Below are 20,188 nucleotides of genomic sequence, written 5' to 3'. Positions count from 1 at the left end.
AAGAGGGTCAGACAGAGAAACAAGAAAACAAGTGGAGGGGAAAGATCTGTTTTTATATCGGCGACGAAGAGATATATAGAGCTAATGTTCTCAGCATGCTCCTCTCTTTGCCAAGGAAAGGAAGGAGAGAGAGGGAGGAGTGTTCTTTTTGAAAGGGCAGAGCCTCTAGGAGGAAATAAGGGAGGGAGACAGCGGGGGAAGAGAGAGGGAGAGAGAGAGAGAGAGAGAGAGAAAAAAAAGATAAAACGAAAAACTCTCCGTATTTTCCATCCTGCCTCCTCTTGTAAGTCATGCAGGTTATCTGTGCGTTTCCGTGGTGATGTCTAGGCAAGAGACATCTACAAGCGGAGGGTCTCCTATAGTAGTTCAGAGACGCAGGGCGAACTCGCAAGACAGAGTAGAACTGGAGGGTCACAGTGCACCTCCCACCAAATCCTCGCCCGGACTGCGGGCCGCCGCACACATGTACCCTGAGGAGGAGCAAAGAGAGGGGGGTGTCTCGGCTACTGTCGACTACCTCGACGGAGGCTTCGACTACACCAACCACACCTCAATCTACAACACCCCTTCCCCAACCGGACCTTCAGCTCTGGGGTATTATCCAGCCCCTCCAGATCCCCCTACACCCCCAACAGAAGGAAGTCTCCAGGCACTGGGCAGTGGATCCACCAGCCCGTTAGTGTACGTGCCCTCCAGTCCCCAGGTATCACCTTTCCTCCATCATCCTAGTCACCAACCAGCTCAACAAGTGCCCTACTACCTGGAGGCCTCCACCAGCTCCGTTTACAGGTGAACAAGGCTTTAATGCGTTTTAAGGTTTTAATGCGAGGTAAGGTCACTCAGCTGAAGCTGTATGATATGGACAGATATCAGTAGTCTTTAGATTTTGGGCTTGAGTGTCAGGCAAGCATTTTGGGGTTTGTATTTTACCAAAAAATTCCCCCATTCCATGCTTTTAAAAATTATTTCAAAAACTATGTAATATCCTTCAAACACTATGTGATAGCAGTGTTACTCCTAGTGTATTTTTGTTTGCTGGATGTAGTTATGAACTTGGTCCTTGTTGTAAGACAGCTGGAAGAGATAGGACACCCTCTGAGCTCTTGCACTTGTTGCTCCTGTAAAAGCAGCTTTCATCAAGTTATAAATCAGTGAGTGCCATGTGTCTAACAAATGTTTTCAAAGACAGGGGAATTCTAAATGAACTTGTTTTGGCATTCATTTTAGTTCTATTTTTACATTTTGGTCAAGAGTTTTCTGCAGAATTGTAACAGAATTAGTGATTATCTTATACTATCTTACTCACACCCACTGAAGCAACAGATTGATCAACATCCAACAGACCCAGTCAAAATATGGCTGAATGAAGCCAATACATTTACAGGCAATCTGATTTTTTTTTTTTAATTTCATAGGTTTAAATAGGCACAGGGCATCTGAAGGTGTGAAATCATCAAAATGTCCAAAGTGTCCTTGTTCACAGTAATTTCTTTTAAAAAAAAGTCAACGGATCCTCTTGCACTAAAAAGAATGTCATAGACAGACTCAAGGACTTTGGCATAATTAGATCTAAACAGTCCCTCAATAATTTCTGTTTTCATTTCAAGTGCTAGCACCATGAATCGACAACAACTACAACAACAACAACAACAACAACTGTTGTGTAGGATGATCCTATAATGAGGATTAGATTGCTGATATCAACAGAGATCCATAAGAATATTTCATGTTTAGTGTAGATAAATTATATAAATTTGTTGTGTGGCCCTGGAATTGGTGAAATAGGCTAAAAGCTGGCATTGTGAGAATCAGCAGAGACTAGCTTAGCCAGAGGCACTGGAAAGTTTGGCCAGTAATTATGTAATGAATCTAATACACAGCCCTTAAAGTGAAGCAAATGTTTACAAAACATGAACAAAAGGTCAAAGAATACAGCAGTCATCTCTCTGACTGTGGTCACGTACAAAAATATTTAATGGGCTATTTGTATCATTCCTGGTTTTATCTCCTAAAATGTTCTCCCATTTTAGTCAGTTTCATTTGATAAGCTTTACACTTGTGTGTTTTTGCACATGGTCTGCATTTATAGAATTATAAACAAGAGTTCTCCGTCTCCATAACTGACTGGTGATCCATTTGATAGTGACAGATTTTTCAATCATCTTCCTGTTCATTTGAAAAATAAATAGATAGATACGAGGCCCAAGACTCTCACTGCTCTTTAGTACATCACAGTGCAGCTCACTGGACACTGATGTGTTTAACAGGAATAAAATGCTTTTTTTTTTTTTTTTTTTTTCATTTCTGACAGCTTATGTGATTGTACGTCATTTTCCTGTGAGGATACTAAAGAGATGCAAATAGTTTACATTTCCTGCTCTTCTGAATCTCTGAATGTATTACCCTAAACAATCACAAATGCTTAAAGTCAAGCTTTCCTTTCAATCAGCATAAAAGACCAACACGCATATGAATGCCAAAATTGTGAGTTGTCCTACGTACCATAGACGTAATACATAACTTTGACCACATGGCCCATAACTACAACAAGTCCCCCTGGTCAGAAGTAAGCCTGTATATGTAAAAAACAAAAAAAACAAAAAACACCATCTGTAAGGGATGTCCACCATCTGCAGAGATTCCGCAGAGAAAGACCTGTAAAACTACAGCTCCCACTGATAGAAACAGTTTTGTGTGACCTCAAATCTCTTGACCTTTCCTCCACAGGTCAAGCATGGTGGCAAATCAGCCAGTAGTGGTGGGTGCATGTGAAGAGGCCTGTAATGCTATGGAGAGGCAGGAGACGTACGCAGCAGCTGCACCAGGAGCATTTGAGCTGGCGAAAGAAACGCGCTTTTGCGCTGTGTGCAGTGACTTCGCATCAGGCTATCATTACGGGGTCTGGTCCTGCGAGGGGTGCAAGGCATTCTTTAAGAGGAGCATACAAGGTAAGTCTACATTAGAAGTGGTTCCAGTAGTCTCAGTTCAATTGTTTAATGCTTTATGCTGCTCTCATGCTAAACTGGAGGAGACCACTGTTTTGGTGCGCTATCCTTTAATCAAGTGCTTTATCAATAAATAGGATTACACATGAAGTTATTCCTTTTGAGCATCAAATGAAGTCACACCTGAAGACTTAACACTGTAAACGTTTTGTCCATCTGAATTTGACTTAGGTGTGAACGCTATCAGTCTGAATGTAACTCAATGGAAAACCTAAAAAGCGCAATCTGGCTCCTCAATCATGCAACTCCTCTTGTGCCACCCACAAGGACGTTTCCAGTAGGTTAGATTGACATTAACCTTTCTACTCCCCTACTTCAATAGAGTAGGGAAAACACTGTCCTCATTGTGTACATCTTCATTCCAAAATAAACTTTAAATTATATTCTCACTTATGTAACTGCATCTTCCGAGTACCCGATAAAGAGGATCCTACAAATAAATCTGAAATAGAACTTGATATGGAAAAAAACACCCTCGACTCTTTCAGAGGTATGTCCTCAGTTACAGATATTTTTATTTATTTCATTTTATTCATTTATTTTGGCAAAGGGAGCGAGCACAGTGGTACATAAAAGTATGAAATTGACAAAAAAATATGAAATTGACCTTTGTAGATAGATAAAGCTGAATATATGGATGAGAATCCCAAATAATATTCATAAAATATGGAAATGTATATAATTAAATAGGTAGATGTTGCTAATGATATATAAATGTAAACAGTGAATACATATATACCTGTGAATACGCATATATCTTTATGTCCTGATGATATATGTATGAACATTTTGTCTGTGGGCACCACATGTTGTCTCGAACTAAAAATGTTTCCATTGCCATTTTGTTTGTCTTTGGGTAATTTCACCTCTTCTTGGAGAGAAGTTCAATACATTTTGTTGTCCAGTGTAACATGATTACACTGATGTCTTAATCATTCTGGTATGGACAAGTTATATTTCATATCTTTGAGAGAGTATCAAGAAACCGTGAGGACCTCATTTCATCACTACTTAAGAGAACACACCTGCCACAATGTCTTAAATTTAAAATATTTAATTTGCCAGATTATACAAGGAGTTCACCAAGGGTATCAGGTATTTTTAAATGGCCACTGAAGTGTAATTTTGGAAAAGTTCATAAAGCTGGCCTGTTTTAAACAGTCAGAAAATTGCTTCAGGGCATTGGTTTACTGAGGAAATATGATATAAATATTGTGGCATTTAAGTTGTGTCCTAGAAAGCTCAAAAATGTGTAAATATTAAATTGTGACAAGTCTGCTTTTTGACATTCATGGATTATTTTAACTTCTGTATCAAACAAATTACGCAAGAGTATAAAATTAAAGTCAACTGACTGTCATATTAAGCCACTATAAGTTAACAACAATCCTGTACAAAGGCATAGTGTGTATTGTGAAAAACAGTAGCTCCTTAAAGAGACAGAATTCTGAGAGAATTTGACCAGCCAGCTGATCAGTGAAATACTTCAGCAACTGCACTCTCATTCATTTTTGTTAAAAGGCTGGAAGAACAGTCAAAATTTTGGGAGTTTATTTAATTAATTTAATTTAGTGTGGCATTTAAAAAAAAAAAACAGTTTGTGAAGTTCGGCAGTTTTAAAATTACAATTCATGTGGCAACTTGCAATCACTTGCTGGCCTGTTCCTTTCCTACGATGTATCTGAATCGGTGTTTGGACCATACCATTTTTGGAGCTGACATCAGGATGTGGGGAAGAGAAAGGGGACTTCTGTCATACATACACTGTTTACATTAGTTGTGCCCAAATTGTTATGGAGGCTGAGGGGACACATACACCCCTCAAATTAGCTTAATGCCACTGGGGTTTGCATTTCTTAGATAATGAACACATCTGGGAAATAAAAATATTTTATTAAAATTACTTTTATTCTTCCACTAAATTCTGCATTACAAATTATGCTCACTTAATTTAATTTACAGCACAAATAAATCATTCCACTCAAGTAAATTGTATTTAGATCAGCGTGCATTTATATCTATGTATTAGGGATTTGCATTAGGGATTTGATTACCAAAAGACTGGTAATTGTCCATGTTTACTGACCTTTCCCTGCCCTCTTTGATGAGGAAGGTGCAAATCAAAGTTTCACACATATTTCCTCAGATGTGACTCAGCATGGGGTCTCAGGCTGTCACAAAGGCATTATGAATCTGCCTCAGACTGGCAGTCATTTTCAACACCTACTGAGGTGGCAGAGGGTAGGTGGGAGCTGGGGGGGGGGGGGGGGGCGATGGTGGGGGGTGCATGGCAGATTTGGCAAGATGAAGGGTGAAGAGTAGAGTAGGTGGACAGATGTTGTGTAACTGTCTTTGACAGCTGCAGCTCTCTGCAGCAGAGCAGGGGGTAACTTCGTAATTTGCTTAAACTGCATAAAAGCGATTTTACTAAAGAGGTGGAAACTGCTCATGAAAGCTAAAAGTACCAGATTGCCAGCTTGGCCACATGGGGAGGGTTAAGGGAAGGAGAAAATGAGAGAGAAAGTAGTGGGTAGGAACAGGGGGGTGACAGAGGTAGTGAGAGTGACTGAAAGAGAGAGAGAGAGAGAGAGAGAGAGAGAGAATGGGTGTGGAGAGAGACTGAAAGAGAGAGAAGAAGTGGGTATGGAGAGATGTGCTGAAGGGTAGAGAGGTGGGACAAGTAGGGAAAAATTATCCACCACCAATGGCTCCACTTATGTTCTTACCATTAGTTAAAATAGTAATATTCAACCGTTCCTTTCAAGTTCCTTTCATTTCATTTCACAGTTAATTCACAAACTGTCCTTAATGTAAGCTGACCTCAGTTTGTAGCTGTGAAATACTATTTAAGTACTCTATAATGTATTATCACAATAACTTACAATTTCTGATCTTCAGGTGCAAGCTGAGCACATTCTGTTGCACATTATAAAGCTAATGTATTCTGCCAAAGTAATGGAGCAATGCCACTGTTTCTGCATTACTGATGCTTGATATGATACTCGTGTGCTTTGTGTAACATGAATGTTTTATATTGTTGCATTTTTGACTCATGTGTTCATTTGTAGTATAGGATCTGAGCAATGCTTTACTTAGAGTCAAGTCTGAGGCAAGGTTACAGATGTACTGATGTACTCCATTACTCAGAGGTAGACATATTATACTCCAGACTGACTGTGTGGTATTATTACTGATCTATAGTACCCCCTCCAAAAGTAACTGAAAGAAACAAAGGTCATCTGAAAGATAAAAATGCAGGCAATGCATTGCATTACATTAAATAAAAACAAGGACAGTTAAATACTTAAAAAATACTATTAAATGAAAATTTCTCTCCAAATAACAAAATGAACAAGTAAATCCACTTATGGACTATATGTTACTCTTGAAAACTGATTATAATTTTCGTGATCTGAACTGGTTTCCTGGGATATCAAATTGTGGTGACACACATGTGAAATCCATTTTCATTTTAGTACAAAAAAGTAAGGAAAGTATCTCACAGAATATAGAGCGAAAGTACTTATTTACCTTCACCAATCAGGAAATAGCTATTAAATGAATAAATCTAGATTCTACTTTCCTCAGTTTCCCATATTGACTGTAACAGTGGTACACTTAATGGGGCATGCTCCTTGCCTCTAGGGGCGATGAGGCGGATTATTTTAGGAGGAAAAAAATGTGTAGAGCTCAACTAGAGATTTGACTAACCAACTTGGAGCTACCTTGGGGGATCCAAAGTCATCTCCGTGCCAACAGGCTTGTTCAGGAGGTTGCCAGATGAATGCCTCTATTAAGGGGAACGCAACAAAAAGATGCACCTAAGCATTGGAACTATAACTGGACATGGTTATTAATGCCAGATGAGACCAAATTTGAGCTTCCTGCTGTGCTAGTCATTGACAGAAGGACACCTGTTGAAAGAATCTCATCCACAGTGAAATATAAAGTATGGTGGTGAGTATTTTTTTATTATTTCTGATAGTTCAATGTACTGGTTCTACCGCTCACATTTGAATCATTGGAGTGCATGACTATACCAACCACCAAGACATTTTAGCCAAAAACCTAATTCCCTTTGCCAGGATGGAGGGAAACCTGACCACAGATTGATCTTTCAACACAGAACTGATCCAAAATGTACCTCCAAATCAAAAATGAAAGCATTTTGCAGTGTTTTGCAGGGGTCATATTCATCGCCAGTCATGAAAACATTACAAAACTAGAAACCATTGTTTGGTTGCTGTGGATGAACCACTCACAGCATCTAGCCGTTCAGGTTTATACGTTTTGCAAAGACAACGGGCAATGGAAAGATATGATGCAATCAGACAACCTATCCTTCTCTGTATTTTCAATTATACAATGCACACCTTTAAAAAATCCTTTGGAACTGAGTGCTTGATTGCAACAGTTAAAGGTTTTGCCATTTTCCTAATGCTGTACGATGAATTTATTCCTCAGACAAGAGGGTCTATTCTAACCTTTACTTAATCGGTCTGAGTGATCAGCTTCATCCCATGTTGTACAGCTTCTCCAGTATCAAGAGTGGAGTTATTTAAGATTATATCTACATAGCACACACAGTCACCCAGCAGCTTGATCAGCCTGGTACCAGTGCCTGTCTCATGTCACGGCTCTCTCCATCTCCAGCCAACTGAAGTCTTCTTCAACAGTCTTTTACATGCTTTTGATAAACAAGTGGCTAAAAGGAATTTGCGAAGCAATATTAACTTTTAGCACTAATACCACATGGATAGCAGGAGTGATATGAGCCTTGTAACATGTTCACCAGCTTCCATTACAATCAAAGCCACACTTCATTTTACAAATCATAAATCTTTCTCTGTTTTCCTCTACGTGTCACGTCTCTTGAAATCAAGCTCTGGCAGGTTTTAGCTCACAACAGTGTCTCATGAGCAAAATTCCACATTATGTGCTGCTTTCTCCTTTTCCTTGTTTATCCTGATGATGCTGTATTTCCATGGATTCTATCAGTTTTACATACATTGCAAACAGATTTATTCTGCTTATCTCTACAGTCTAACTGGTACACTATCCTTCCAACAGCCATGAGAGGCAGGCTGTTATTGACAACATGGCTTCATTTAAGCAAACTAATAAACTGTTGGAGAGTGTTTGACTTTAATGACTGTGTATTGCTGTAGAATACCACGAAATGTTTTCTATCAGTTTCTGGAAGTTTGACTGACCACAAATGTACAACCCTCTTTATGTGTCTTGGAACATGATGATGTAGGTTTGCCCAGCGGTGTAAATGGGTAAGGCTATTTACTTCCAGACAACCTATGAAAAGGCTGTCCCAATGTCTAAGGTGTGCTAATGTGTAAAAGTTGCATTTTTTCATTATTTACATGCACTTTAGCTCCATTTCAGTTCGAAATGTGGGAGATTGGTTAACCATCCACAGACTCCTCTTCCAATCTTTTAATCCAAAGTGCTTGGGCCATCATCCTGGAGTCAGGATCTGTGACAAATTATTTTGATGGATGCAGCTCAGCTGTTACTAGTCAAAGTTCCTCTCCATTTCTCACCTCCAGGTCACAATGACTACATTTGCCCAGCCACCAATCAATGTACCATTGACAGAAATCGCCGGAAAAGTTGTCAAGCGTGCCGGTTACGCAAGTGTTACGAAGTTGGCATGATGAAAGGAGGTGTGTATGAAATTTATAACCTTACACAAACATACACTCTCACATATTCTCTCTCTCTCTCTCTCTCTCTCTCTCATATACTGTAGCCAGTTAAACACTTTGCCCTATAGAGGTACACCCTGTATAACAGGCAACACACACACCATTACCCAAAGACAGACAAAACTCCAATAAACCACAATCACTGGCCACCCTCCAGAGAAGCATTTCATAGCATTTAACCCCCTTCACTGTGATGCTAGCTTGCTGGAGTAGGTTGGATGAAGATGTTTGCATCATTTCTGGGGTAATGGAAGATGGCTTTGTCATGGACAGAGGAAAACATCTTGAACTGAAATGAAAATTCACTGGTCACTGGTTGACTTGGTTTGAATTCTGCTGGATTACTCTCAAGTCTCTGCTATGTTTGAGATATCTTTTAGAAGGTGAAAGGATTTGGCCAAAAATACAATCCAGACATCTGAAGTAATGAATTCTAATTATGAACTCTCTCTCTCGCTCTCCCTCTCTCTCCCTCGCTCTCTCTCTCACTCTCTCTCTCTTTCTCTCTCACACAAACACACACACACACACCCACACCCATACACACAAACTCTTTCTCTGTAATGCCAAATTTTTATGCACTGTAACAATTCCTTGCCTGTTGATCATATTGGAATCAGTAGCATATTAATTACATAATTAAATTGTAGTAACTGGGTCAGCTTCACCCTCAGTAACACTTTCTCTCTTATCTAATCAAACATGGAACTGTTTGCTGGGACAGCATGTACCCTCAGTCGGTCCCAGCAAAGACACAGGTGTCTTAACCTTTATTCAGTGTCCACTCGCAGTTTTTCAGTCTGGCAATAACAGTTATCTGAAGTGTGTGTGGCTGTTTGGAGAGCATTGTTTGTTTGTCTACAAAGACATTATGAGTTCTGTCATTTTTGTATTATCTTTTCTCAAATTCGGAATACGTCACAGAACACTGGGGTAACCTTAAACTGGTTTCCTCGTGTCATCTCAAGGGAAACATTTTCCACACCCATGTTTTAGTTTTCCAACCATTAGGGGTTCATAGCTTTTCAGAACTGTTCATAATTACTCTTCCCTTGAGTTTTCTTTGTCATCCTTTAGCTTTCTCATCTAGTGTAACTATTCATGGTCACCCCTCATCCTCAGTGAGGATATTTTCTCAACTGACGGCTAAATTATTTCATAGATAAACTTGTTATCATCACACACTCACTCACACACGCGGATTTGCACTCACAAAAACACTCTCAGGCATGCACACATTCCACCATGACGCCAAAGAGGCAGAACAGGATGTGAAGTTATGTGTGGAGGAGTGGACATGCATGCAAAAAGTCCACAGTGTGGGAGGATTTGTGTGTGTGTGTGTGTGTGTGTGTCCAACTGCTGGCATGCAGGTATGTTTGTGGTTGTGACAAACTTCAGAATATATATATATATATATATGAGATTCACAGCTAACATTATATACAGTCATTTTATTCATTCAAGTTTTGACCTTGCTTTCTATACTTTCTGTTAAATCAAACTAGATTCCATTTCAACAGGAACAAGTTCTCGCAAGCTGAAAAAGACAGGAAAGTCGAGCAAATACAGCAGTAATTGTAAAAGCTATTGGCCTTTTACAGTGCATACTGATTCCTCCTATTGCTTTACCCAAGTCTGTCTGTTTTTCTCCTGTTTTTCTCCTGAGTCTGTCTGTTTTTCATCACATTGTATCTACACATCACAAAAGGTATAATTACTCACACTTTTGCTGAATGCACAATAACTTGCTTTTCAGGGAAAGCACACAGCACTTCTTGGCACACGCATCTTCTCAATTCACTTAGTAACAGCAACATTATTATGATTTGAAATGATTTGCTTCTGTTTCCTATTCCACTCAGACTTAACAATATTGTTCAGAGGTATAAAGGAACTTTGTGATTTACCAGAACAGATGGTTGTCAGTGGACTGGCACATAGAGCTATGCTCTAATGCTTCAATTTTTTGACCAGTGCTGGTTTTTCTCTGTACACACGAACCACAAAAACTTGACAGACTGAAAAATTTTCTCCGAATGTCTCAGCAGGATGCCTTGGTGTTAAAATTACACCGACTGGTTAAATTCATTATAACAGTGAAAAGTAACTTGTCATTAATGCACATTCATCGATGTCATACCAGTCTATTAAAGTAGCAGTACATCCAGGGCATTTCTTTGTTGAAGACTCCTCTTCAACCAAATTCTGTCTGCAGGTCTCCGTAAGGACCGCGGGGGCCGCGCTATCAGGTGTGAGAGACGGCGAAATGCAGCTGAGGAGCGGGACCGGAATTGCAAAGAGTCTTTCAATCATTCAGATCAGAGAACAGTGCCACTGCTGGACAGGAAGAGGAACTGCAGTGGTGGTCTAAATATGCCACCGGAGCAGGTGTTGGTGCTTCTTTTGGGTGCGGAACCACCCGCTCTCTGCTCACGGCAGAGACACAGCAGACCTTACACTGATGTCACCATTATGTCCCTCCTTACCAACATGGCCGACAAAGAGCTTGTTCATATGATAGCATGGGCCAAGAAAGTCCCTGGTGAGTGTAATTCACCTTCCATCTTCATTGTGCTTTATCTGATTTGTTTTCCTTTCAATTTTTTTTTTTTTTTTGTGATGAGGACACGTTCATGTAAATATTGAAAAAAACCAAATTGTTCAGCAAAGCTTATGTATTGGCTAAGATTGATGAACCCACCAAATGCACAAAATGTGCAAAATATAATGCGCCTTTGGCCACTGAAAGACTTCTCGAATTCCCCTCACTGCTCAGAGAGAAGTTATGTCATTTTGTTTTTGGAGATGTACATACTTGAGACATCAGTTTCAATTACATTTGTTCTTGTCTTAAAATGTTTGTCGTAGGCTGTTATTATTATTATTATTATTATTATTATTATTATTATTATTATTATTATTACTATTATTATTATTATTATTGTGATTAGGATTTTTGGCATTCATGATTCATCTATATATTTTTTAATGTCTTATATGTTTGAAATATTAGCAAACATATTTTTCTCTTTAAAGGCTTACCAGTGACTGACCATTTTATCCTTGACTATAGCCTTGTGCAATCGCCTGTCTGCCTGTTTGCGTAACTGTAGCAGCAGTATCGGCAAAGCAGGCTGAGCCACGATGGCACAGATTCAAACTACAAGGTCACAAACACACTGAGACATGGAAACACGGATGTGATTACTGTTACTGGTGCTGAGGTTTGGCTTTACCGAGGTTCAGTTTGACTTGGCTTGTTTCAGGGAAAGAGGGCACCCTACTGAGACCAAATGGTTCATATGGACACAGTACCTTTAGAGAGCGTCTTTACTTCTAAGAAAAAAGCACACGTTTTAATTGTAGCTTTCAGAAAGATAATTGGAGTGAATGGAGTTTAATTGTCTATAACTAGGGACAGCTGTGTAGCAGTGATAAGGTGTTCCCATAGCACAGTCAGCAGAGACTGTTAGTGAGTGTTACGTGCATCCAACTCTCCCCAGCTTGTTAAATAAAGAAAACTAACCATTAATGGGAAATAGGGCTATCACTTAATGTGCATGTTTATGTGTATACGTACATATGTGTGTGCGGGAAACAATACATTAATAAGTACAAATAACCAAAATGTAGCTGACACCTCACGGATTCCCCCTCAAGGAGATGGGACGTACCTCCTGAACGAAGGTGCTGACATTTCCCCAGTGTCTGGACTCTCATTGGCGCCAGCCTGCGCCTTATGGTTTTCATTCAGTTTCGAACATGTGCAAGTATCTGCCACCTTTGTGCAAGTCTTGAGTATGATTGTTGTGAAATGGTGTGGGATCTTCCTGGTGTGGTACTTTGGAATAAGTCGTTCCATAAAATGGTGTATAAATGCAACAGCACTTCTTTTTTGTTAATCACTACACTTTTCGTTCTCCCCAACTTTGGGCCCCTTCATGTTGATCAGACCTGGCATCCTTCCTCCTGCAGGCCGTCAACACCGTCCTTATTTTTTTCTGTAACGTATTTAGCTGCAGCGTCTATCAGGAATCCACTCCTCACTACCACTCTGTGTCCGCCCTTACCATAATTGGCTCCCTTTAAAGGTGTTCACAAAGGTAGCCCCCCCCCCCCTCAAAAAAAACCCAGGGGGAGGGGGAGTAAGAGAAAAAAACTAAAGAAGCAAACTAACAAACATGCTCAAACATATTTGTAACACCCCCCCCCCCAAAAAAAAAAGTTAGGGTCTCACAGTTTGACAGCTGTCTGTGTTTTCCCAGTGGCGTTCATAAATGTAACTTACTTAATAAAGTTAGAGAGAAAGAACAAAGAAAGAACAGTTCACTGCGCAGTTTTAGTGACTAGACAACCGCAAGACGACACAGACATAACACTGGGTTATTTTCAGTAAGTGCTGTAAAACTGCTGTCAATATTTGGGATGTGTGCACAATATCGTTACTGCTGATAGCTGTTTATGTAAACTTTTTTGTCTTTGTCTGTCACCGTTTCCCTCTTTTCAACTGTAGGCTTTCAAGACTTATCTCTACATGACCAGGTGCAGCTACTGGAAAGTTCCTGGTTGGAGGTTCTTATGATTGGGCTTATCTGGAGGTCCATCCACTGCCCTGGAAAACTCATTTTTGCCCAGGATCTTATCTTAGACAGGTGAATCATACCAAATTCCTAAATCTTGAACTGTTTCTAACAATTTGATTCTTCATCAGGTTTATAAGTGATGAGTCAGATTAAAGGGTCTTTTTTCTTTGCACTTTATCCCCTTGTTCTCCCAATTTAGTTGTAGCCAGTTCTTTCGTATTTCTATTTCTTGTTGCTTACACACTTCCCACACTGGCTGGGGAGGGTTTAGAGCAGTGGTTCTCAACTCCAGTCATAGGGGGCCACTGTCCTGCATGTCTTTGTTTTAATTCTCCTGAGCTCAGAACTGACACACCTAATTCCACTGATCAATTAATCATCAAGCCCTTGATTAGCTCAATTTACTGTGATAATGAAGAGTTACAACAAAGATGTGCAAGACAGTGGCCCCCAAGGACTGGAGTGAGTCTCCAACCACTACTTTTCACTAGACCACAGGGGACCTTTCCAGGGAGCTGTACTATTTGTGAAGGATGACACTATACCTCCCAGATCCATTCACCACTGGCGTGGTGCCCCTAACCCACCAATGGGAGTCACTACTGCAGGGACAGGAGAACAATCCCCAGCTGGGGATACAAAATTGGGCTTTGAGCACTTCTGCTTGAACAAGGTTTTGAAAGACAAGTCAGTTTTTGGTAAAATGCACCAGAATACAGGGAGGGCATGAACCCAGATCTGTCTGAGGAAAACATGACTTTATGAAAGGCATAATGTAGTGGATAGTGAGGAACATGGCTTTTTTATATGATGGAGAGCTCTGAGTTGTGGAGCTTTGAAGAAAGGTCAGGAAATCCTGCTCCTGAACACTCACAATAAAATAATGTAATGTAATGCAGTAAAACAACAACAACAAAACAACATAAAAATCCTCAAAGGATAATGTAATCCTTATTTGTACCTAATGTAATATGTAATCACATTGTGCTCTTGTGATTCCATTATAAAATGAGTAGCATTATTTGATGAATAATCTAATGACTTAACACAATGTAATAACACATTAAATTCTTAATAGAAAAATTGTTTAACTAATACAGAACTGTTCAACTGGTGAAATACAGCAAACAAACACACAATGATCTGGCACTCTGCAGGTCCTCTAGAGGATTGCTGTTTAGTCTTTCATGTGCATCGCTTTATCAAGAGCAAGTTATTACCAGGTTTTCTCAGTGAACAATGAAGGATACTAACAAAGATAGAATAGCAATCTCACTGCTGATGCTCACACATCACTCAGGATGGACAACAGTGCTATAGACAGATTGGGTCTTACAGGGCTGTAAAATGAATCCTCACTTTCTCCCATCTTTCTGGGCAGCAAGAAGACTTGCATGACTGGGCAAACCACTAGGTCATGGTATTCTGTATCATCTAGTATTTCTTCCTGGGCAAAAGAAGAAGATGTGGATGTTGGTTAGCAAAGAGAGGAGGATTCAAGAGACATTGTTGTGTAGTTGGGTATGACAAATATGTACTAGTGACTGGTACAGCTTCTCACCTTTGGCTCCTTTGGCTTCAGGGCAATAGCACTCTACAGGACTGACTGGTAGAGGGTCAAGTAAAGCTGTATCAGACCCACATAACTTGCATATTTCCCAGCAGCTGAGGTCAGGACTCTGACAGTAGCATCTGGACTCCTAAGCATATGGTTTGCCAGATGAACCAGGGAGCAAATCAGGAGTCAAATCAGGAATCAAGTGTATAGCTTTCATAATGAGACCAGCGTGTGAATCCCCTTCACAAACATCTTTAAGCAGTCTCAGAAGCTGATGGCTGAGTAGAATGCAAGGGATAAACGTCAGCAGGAATATCTTGCTGGGGGTTGTTGAGCTGGACTGGAATAGCTCCTATTTACCCTCAATTACTCAGCCATTTCGCTCAGTCATACTTTTGCCCAGTTTTCTAAGGACTCTTACTTCTCATGCAGGTAGAGTTATAGTTATACAAGTCAGTCAGTGCAGGGACATACCTCCTGAGGATCCTCCTTACACAGACAGTGTCCACCACTCTAGTCCCTTACAGGAAGACATACTCAAGACATTTCAACAGTCACACCAACCATGGGACAGCACTTCTGGTAGTCCTGGATACAGATATGGTGTCTGGTCACCCAAGTTGAACCAAGATTGAGTTACTTTTTTTTTAAAGATCAAAATAGGCTCTCGTGATCTGGTTGGCAGCAGTTAAAACACATAAGTACTACATTTTCACATCTCCAAAACCTCAGCCAGATTCAGTTAGCTTGCCTGTTTCCGGACTCTTGACCTCCTGTGGTAGGTTTGCTGTAGATGATTTTGTCGACAGGTTCCGCTGTGTTTGGCTCCCATTGAGGGTGTTGATTGGTTTTTGCTCTTTCCCCTGTTCAGGCGCATCTGGTAGCAAAGAGAGCTACTCCATGATCACTGTCTTTCCAAATTCCTTAATGTGTTTCTGCAGCTGTATCCATGGCCTCTTCGCCTGTGTTGCGTGGTAAAACTTAAATTATTATCTCTTACAGGTTCTCTCAGTTCACTGTAGCTGTCAGACTCTCCCTAATCCAGCATAGCATAGGCTTCTCACAAGTATGTCCCTGAGTATGTCCCTGTGAGAGCACCATGAGATCAAGGTCAAGTGTCAAGGTCACAGCAAATCACCTATAAACATAAAATCCCCTGGGTTATTTGTCTGATGTGTGAAAGTTCAGCTCACATAATGCAAGTGTCACAAATAGACCTATAATTTAGGTATCTGATTTTTTGTACATTATCAGATGAGCTGTTGCATAGTTAAATAAGATAACACGTTATTAATCCCCAGGCAGGGAAATTTGGAATAATCAGATATGAAATATGAAATAATCAGATATGATGCTTGAAATGTTCCAAGAACCTTAAAACGGTAATGTTAGTGCATGGAAATTAAGACAGAAATGTTATTGTTAAGGTCGTTACACAAATCACCAAAAATCTCCATATCCAGATCTCCATGATCAGTCTATTGTTTCAGAATAAATTTTCTGTACATAGTTGCTACAACCACTTCTTTCCCCGTCCTTCCCAAAATATTCAACTTAATAATGAATACATATATATGAATATACATATATTCATGCATCTTTAAATGTAAGTTCATGTAAAAATCTACTTTTGTGAATGCTGACTGAACTTATCTGGACTGCTGTGTATCTTTTGATAAATAGAAAACTGCCTCTGCTTGGAGAAAAAAGAAATGTGGGTGCGGGGGCGGGTGAGGGGAAAACTCACTCTGTTGCAGTTCATTTATTGCACACAATACACAATTTGGTAACATACTACACTATCTTACTATTTTCAGTCCAGTTCTCTGACAGCGCAGCATGAAATATATGTTGCCATGTCACTATGCCCTAGAGATTTTATTTTGCAACTATTTTTGACGTAATTTGCAGAATATAACAATTATTGATTTCATTTCTGTGAAAGCCAAACCCTTGGAATAGGATAAAACCAATTGTTACTCGAAAATTAGGCTGTTTGGAAAGCAAAACAAAACAAAACAAAACAAAACAAAATTTTTACGGCCACTTGCAAAGTTTATGTGTTACGAAGGGCCATGTCACTTGAGGGATCTAATTAAAAAGGACCCATTTTGGAGCGGGGTCTTTAAATGGCTTCTTCTTAAGGGAACCATCTCCTTTTCTCTGAATGGGAAAGAGGAAATCTAATCAAAATGAGCACCCTTGAGAGAAATTGCGTGGGGATTAGTACCAGTAGCAGGGGATGTAAGCTGGTATGACAGCCCGAGGAGAGAGAAATGGATGCAGAGAAAGAAAGTAAAAGAGCAATGGAGGGATGGTGTGACAAGGAAAGAGAGATAGAGAAAGAGAGAGAGAGAGTCAGACAGACAGATGGTGGTGGTGAAGAAAATGAGAAAATTAGACATGAGAGAGTGGGAAGCCAAGAAATAGAGCACTAAGGAAGAGAGAGGAAGAATAAAATGACAGGGTTTTTTTTTTTTTACAGGTACAGTCTGTTCCCTTCACATCCCCCCTGGTGAAAGTAAACAAAATACTCAAGGCTTCTCATTTTCCAAGAGAAAAGGAGAGAGAGAGAGAGAGAGAGAGAGACAGAGAGAGAGAGAGACAGAGAGAGAGAGAGGGACTCAAAGTACAAAAAGGATATAATTAATCCATATTCATCAGCATGGGAAAATACAGTGAATATCTAAGGAATCTACATATTCAGTAGATTTCTTACAAGTCTGGCTGCTCTGAATATATACTCATTGTCACTGACAATCTTGACATGGAACATTGTATTCATGGACTGCAGTACTAACCGGTCTCTGTTTTACAGGAGTGAAGGAGCCTGTGTGGAAGGCATGGCTGAGATTTTTGACATGCTCTTAGCTACAGTAGCACGCTTTCGTGCACTCAAACTTAAGTCGGAGGAGTTTGTGTGTCTCAAAGCCATCATCCTCCTCAACTCTGGTGAGTCTTTTTGAACAGTGTCCAGGCTTAGGTCCGGACGGATCTCAAAAGACCTAAATTCATGCATGTTATTCTACAAATTATTTTACACGCAGTTTGCTCTCTTTCTCTACAATCTGTTAGAAGGAAGACTTGGCCAACTCTTAATCCATAAGTTGGTATTTTATGGTTGAAACAGATGGTTTTTCACCATTGCATCTCAGCTTTCCATATGTAGGCTGTTAGGACGAAGTTCAAAAATGAATGTGAGCTTTGACTGAACAGAATTCTTTTCTTGCTTTTGGAGTGTTCCTCCTCCATGAATGGAAAAAGTCCTTCTTGACAAACAATATCTCATGAAGGAAGGGGATGATGCAGATCATGAGTGCATTCTCTTAACTTCTCTTAATGATCTCTTAATGAGATTACGGCACTTGATTCTTAAGCCTTTCATTGGACTTAAAACCAGGAGAGTCCCTTCTCACAAAGCATTAGTAGCATTTTTACTTTTACTTAAAAACATTAGATCAAAGCTCATTATAGCACAAAACTACACTGACCACTACATAAACAGAATATGACGCATTTCTATTTTGGCACAGGATAATTCCTAAATTTTACTCTAATTATTTAAAAAAATACAGTTTGTCATGTCGTGTTGAGCATAAAAAATTAATTTTCTTCTGGTGTCTTCTTGTGTCTTTTGGATGAAACTAGTGTGCAGTCCAATGTTCCATTTTTTTCTTCCTCTTACATGCTGTCTTATAACAGAACAGACAGAATCCTCCTTCTTGTCCTTAGAAGGTTTTGAAAAAAAAACCAATCTGGACGTCTTCCTTTTCTCTCTTCTGAAAGGAGGGAGAAATTGATGAGTGTTTTGACCTGGATCTGCTCTCTTCATGAGAAAAGTGCAGCAAATAAACTCCAATCATTTTCACAACCACTGAGCTGGTTTAACAGCTAGTCTTATCAACAGTATAGCCTAAATCTGTAGTTTTGAAAAAACTAAACGATTATAAACTACGAGAGATGTTTAAGTCTCAGAATGGACCAAACCAGTAGTTTGCTGCATAGAGCTAAAGAGCTGAAGAGTAGCATGGTAATTTCATTCTCATAATATTTGATATGGAACTGGACGATGATTCCTTTACTGGGCCCACAGACAATGGAAATATTAAAAGAAGTCTTATTTTATATCTAAATCTCAGTCATGTTTACATTTTTGCCTTTTAGAGTGCATTCTTTTCCTGATTAACAGCATATTCATCATTTGCTGACTTCATGTGATTATTTAACAGTGGTTGTGTGAACAAAGGCTCTTGGGATTTCACTATGAAGAATCGTCATGTCATTTTAAATAATAACCTCAGCAGTTAGAGCATGCATAAAAAACTGCTTTATTTCATCAGAGCAACAATAATGAGATTTCCCTCATTCCTTTCTCACTCTGACTGAAAATAGTGCATTTTTAATGTTCAGAGGGCAATCCATCCAGCCATCTACCCATATATCTACCCATCAACCCCAAAATGTATGTTTCTCTTATTTGACACTCTCTTTGTATCCCTACAGGTGCCTTTTCATTCTGTTCCAGTCCTGTGGAGCCCCTGCATGACAGCTTCACTGTCCAGTGCATGCTGGACACTATCACCGACGCCCTCATCCACTACATCAGCCAATCAGGCATCTCGGCTCAGCTGCAGTCTCGTCGGCAGGCACAGCTCCTCCTATTGCTCTCTCACATCCGACACACGAGGTGAGAAACGAAGGACAAGGACACCAAGCACACGATATGAAGAGGAGTGTTCTTTATAGTGTGAATTACGCTGTGCACTTCAGCTGGATTAGATTGAATTGTATGCGCGTTATAAATTCATCACTCATGGTGGCTAGGGAAACATTCACAAACTGAACGAGAAGCACGTGATATGGACTTATGGAGGGAGATGAGATGTTTTGAGTGAAGATACTGTATGTTGTATATGTTGAGTACGGTTTAGACTGAGTTACAGTAAATATCACATATTCTGACATGTTGCCTCAACATCTCCAATCTGTAACTTTACATCGATTATATAACACTTCTGTCCTTCTTCTTCCCATAGCAACAAAGGAATGGAACACTTGTACAGCATGAAATGTAAGAACAAAGTGCCTTTATATGACTTGCTTCTGGAGATGCTGGATGCTCATCGACTTCGTTCCCCAGGAAAGGTCCCCCACGCTTGGGCGCAGAGTGAGAGAATTCCCCCTGCTATGACCTCTTCCTCCTCCTTGTCTCAGGGTCCTGAGACAAGTGACAACAGCCCAGGGTCATGAAACCAGTGGGAGTAAACCAGGAGTGGAAGAAACTTTTGTTTGTTTGTTTGTTTGTCTTTTTGAAGCAGC

General features: G+C 39.9%; 1 protein-coding gene across 1 annotated transcript; it reads left to right on the top strand.

Moving 5' to 3' along the window:
- Positions 1 to 463: 463 nt before the first annotated feature.
- Positions 464 to 19,944, top strand: esr1 (estrogen receptor 1). The gene is made up of 8 exons (XM_030772885.1): positions 464 to 789; positions 2,728 to 2,948; positions 8,567 to 8,683; positions 10,944 to 11,270; positions 13,242 to 13,380; positions 17,688 to 17,821; positions 19,373 to 19,551; positions 19,906 to 19,944. The coding sequence occupies exons 1-8, from the start codon at positions 464 to 466 to the stop codon at positions 19,942 to 19,944; spliced, it is 1,482 nt and encodes a 493-aa protein (XP_030628745.1).
- Positions 19,945 to 20,188: the final 244 nt, after the last annotated feature.

Source organism: Chanos chanos, chromosome 4, assembly GCF_902362185.1.
Source record: "Chanos chanos chromosome 4, fChaCha1.1, whole genome shotgun sequence".
In the NCBI taxonomy this organism is placed as follows: Eukaryota; Metazoa; Chordata; class Actinopteri; order Gonorynchiformes; family Chanidae; genus Chanos; species Chanos chanos.
Note: the sequence above shows the minus strand (reverse complement) of the source record. Positions and strands in the feature narration are given on the sequence as shown.